This window comes from Mizuhopecten yessoensis, unplaced genomic scaffold (assembly GCF_002113885.1).
Source record: "Mizuhopecten yessoensis strain PY_sf001 unplaced genomic scaffold, ASM211388v2 scaffold10347, whole genome shotgun sequence".
NCBI classification, from domain to species: domain Eukaryota; kingdom Metazoa; phylum Mollusca; class Bivalvia; order Pectinida; family Pectinidae; genus Mizuhopecten; species Mizuhopecten yessoensis.
The window spans coordinates 75,128-79,159 of NW_018408501.1; the positions used below are offsets into that span (position 1 = coordinate 75,128).

The 4,032-nt window shown below is 35.8% G+C and overlaps 1 protein-coding gene across 1 annotated transcript in view; it reads left to right on the forward strand.

The window, feature by feature from the left end:
• LOC110460286 (ribonuclease UK114-like) overlaps positions 1-2,213 on the forward strand; it is a 12,233-nt gene extending 10,020 nt beyond the window's left edge. Inside the window, exons 5-6 of the mRNA XM_021513112.1 lie at positions 1,211-1,266; positions 1,925-2,213. Of these exons, the coding sequence (XP_021368787.1) occupies positions 1,211-1,266; positions 1,925-1,984 (116 nt within the window). The 3' untranslated portion in view covers positions 1,985-2,213. The remainder of the gene's footprint in view (positions 1-1,210; positions 1,267-1,924) is intronic.
• The last annotated feature ends 1,819 nt before the right edge of the window (positions 2,214-4,032 follow it).

Sequence of the window (4,032 nt, forward strand, 5' to 3'; positions counted from 1 at the left end):
CTACCCAGACTAGTAAACACAGAGTATGCTTAAAGTGAGTGTGGTACTATGATCTAACTACCCAGACTAGTAAACACAGAGTATGCTTAAAGTGAGTGTGTTACTATGATCTAGCTACCCAGACTAGTAAACACATAGTATGCTTAAAGTGAGTGTGTTACTGCTACGATCCTCCTTATGCAGTAGTATATACAGAATCTCACAGATGTACAATGTTTAACATACAAGAGTCGAAGTCTCGTTGTTTTGATTTTTTCCAGTGGTCCAAAAGTTCAAAACATTGAAGTTTGACTGTCGTTGTATTATCAGGTTAGACTGTGATACTAGTTTTAAAATCAGGTTAAACATTAACAGATACCAGTCGTAAATTCAGGTAAGACTCACAATGATACCAGTTTTCAAACAGCTTAACCATAATACCAGTTTTTATATCAGGTTAAACATTGATACTATAGTTATAAAATCAGGTTAGATGATAGGATCATACACTTTGGTTGAAATGCAGGTTAGATTAAGACACAATGAGACACTCCCCTGTTATTTCAGCAATCTGGGTAAATGGTTCATGTTAGCTGCAAATATTTCAAAATTTTGACCACCTTTCTTAAAAAATGATATGCTTATTCCAGGGATACCTGACAGTAAATTTGTTTGATATTTGATCAAGTAGCCTTTCAATTACCTTAACACCTAGTTGCCTTGTTTTATTGCCAGCCCCAGGAGAAGCTTCATTTTTCCTTTGCTTCCAATTGATAATTGATTCCAAGGTTGAAGGGACCTAAGGACCAGGTTAGCTATAAATCGATGTTAGACCATGAACCCAGTTTAAAATGCAGATAAGACCACAAGCTACAAATAAACACAACAGATATTGGAGTTGCTATTTATATTCATTGGTAATTAGTTTCACTTTGCTTACAGTAAAAAAATTGATCAAAATTAAATATTTGCTGAGATTAATTCTGAAACTAAACTGCAAAATTTTGATACAATGAATAAATATCCCACAGGTAAATAGAAAGCTAAGTGTGACTCCTGGGGCACTATAGGGTAACATTGTATACTACGTGTGGATTACTTTAACATCAGTTAACATGTACTTAAAACATAGGAATACTTGAAGGTAAATGAACAAACATCATTTTACTGACTTGTTTTTTATTCAAATTTTACAACTGCTTGTAAAATCTGTTGTATTTTTTTCCTCCAGATTTCTCGGGAAATTTCCCAGCGAGGGCTTTAGTGCAAGTGGCAGCTCTTCCAAGGGTTTGTACCTGTACTGTAATTTCTAGACACTCCAGGTCTGATATTGATGCTGTTGTATTAGTGACTAAATATATCTCTTACACATTTAGTGACACAGTAAACACGGCTTGTGGTAACTTCTGATCGAAGCTTACATTGGCATTCACAATCTTATTTCAAATGTCGTTTGACCTATGAACTTGAACTTGAACTGTCAAAGTCCAAGATGGATGCCTGGCAGCCATCTTGTTCTTCTGACTGATCAGAAAATTAGACATGCAAAACCAAGGACCAATGAGAAACTTCTTGAAAAATAGTAGTAATAAATTTGAACTATCAAAGTTAATGATGGCTGTCTGGTGGCCATCTTGTTTTTCAGATCAGTCTTAAAAAAAAAGTAACAGTTCTCTTATAGTGTTGTCTGTGGAGGTACAGCTTACAAAGATAACACTGTAGGAGAAAAGTTCCCTTGGGAAAGGTAATAAGGGGTTAATAGTCTGGCGTATTTCTATTCATATTTATCCATTATGTTGTATAAATGAGTTCTGTGTTAAATTTATCCATTATGTTGTATAACTGATTTCTGTATTAGATTTCACTATTTGAACGATTTTTTCCATCATTGCCATATAATTATCTTGTCAATTTCAACAGCAAGAAAATACTACCTATGTTGTAGGGTGCCAAGGTGGAAATAGAAGCCATTGCCATTGTTGGACCGATTACAGAAGAGAGTTGATCCATCTCCCACCGTGACCTGGACATAGAAATCAGCCATCATATCGTTAACTAACAGATTGGGTAGCATGCCCTTGTCTGTCTCTAGACACCAGTCATGTTGTATATTACATTATATGTAGTATTTCAGCAAAGTTTCAAAAATGATTTTGTGTACTTGTGATATATCCGTAGTGAAAGTTGGAAAGCTGTTTGTATCTTGTACAGATTAAAGCAACATTTCTAATTAATATTATTATCAATTTTATTTATCAATAAATTAAAATATCTAACCCTTTACAGGTATGTTGTGAAATTATTTTAAAATAGTCCTTAGTGTGTGCATTATCAATGGAAAACAAAAAATCCCAGAGGGATCTTGGTGTCTACCATCTTCATTATTTTGATGTTAGTGGATCTTTTCTCTTCTTTTCTCTTGTCTGTTTGATTAGTTTGCCTGACAACCATCTTGATCTTCTGATCAGCCTCAATCGTTAACATGCATCACTAAGGACCAAGGAGAACCCTCATATCAAATTTGAGAAAGATCCATCCGGTACTTCCTGAGAAATAAAGATAACAAACTTTAACTGCAAGAAAATGGCCACTTGGCCACCATCTTGGTTTTCAGATCAGTCCAAAAATTCTATATTCATAACTAAGAACAAAGAGATACCTTCATGTGAAATTTGAGAAAGATCCCTTTGATACCTTTTGAGAAATAGCGCTAACAATCTTTCATTTCTAAATTCAATATGGCCACTTGCCGACCATCTTGATTTTCCAATCAGCCCCAAAATTTGAAAAGCATTTACTAGGAACCATGGGGAGCCTTCCTGTAAAAATTGAGAAAGAATTCTCCTGTACATTTTTAGATATAGTGCTTACAAATTTAAACTCAAATTCAAGAGGGCTGCTTGTCAGCCATCTTGGTTTTCTCTTCAGTCCTAAAATTTGATTTGCATAACTATAAGGACCATAGGGAACCTTCATGTGAAATTTGAGGAAGAAACTTCTAGTACATTCTGAGAAATAGCGAATCAAAACTTTAAATCTCAAATTACAGTTATTTTGCTTTAGTGGTCCCAAAATTTGATATGCATAACTAAAGGCTATGGGGAATCATATGAAATTTTAGAAAGATCCCTCATGTACTTTCTGAGAAATAGCACTAACAAACTTTACCTATAAAATTCAAGATGGTTTTCGATATGCCTAACAAGGGACCATGAGAAATCTTCATGTGAAATTTGAGACAGATCTCTGCAGTACAATCTGATAAATAGCATTAATAAACTATAACTCTCAAATTCAAGATGGCTGCCTATCGACCGACTTGGTATTGTGATCAGTCCCGAAATTGTATATGCCAAACAAGGGACCATGTAAAAATTTGAGAAAAGATACCTCCGGTGCTTTCTAAGAAATGGAAAAAAATTAAAGTACTTCCTTTGGTTGGAACTACAAATGAGGGTGCTTCCTCCGGTTGGAACTACAAATAAGGGTACTTCCTTCAATTGGATCTATAAATAAAGGTACTTCCTTCGATTGGAACTACAGATAAGGATACTAATTTCGATTGGAGCTCTAAACAAGAGGCCCAGAGGGCCTGTATCGCTCACCTGAATATGTTTAAAATAATTGGTATGAAGTAAAGATATAGCCCTCCATGATAGGTGCTGTAAGTACATATGAAATTTCAGAAAACTCCATCCAGTACTTGAGATATAACAAATTTCAAACAGAGCCCCACCCCTATGCCCCTAGGGGGGTCATACCCACCGTTTATACAAAATTGAGTCCCCTTGGCCAAAGGATGCTCCAGAATAAATAAGGATAACATCCCTTAATCACGATGGTCGAAAAAGGATTTTAAAGGTTTTTACCTCTATTTCTCCTATTGGACCCTGCCCTTCTGCCCCCTGGGAGACCAACTCCACTGCTTATACAAAATTGATTCCCCTTGGCCCAAGGATGCTCCAGACTAAATTCGGATAAAATCACTTAATCCCTACGGTAGAAGAAGGATTTACCTCTATTTCCCCTATAGGGCCCAGCCCCTCAGGTCCC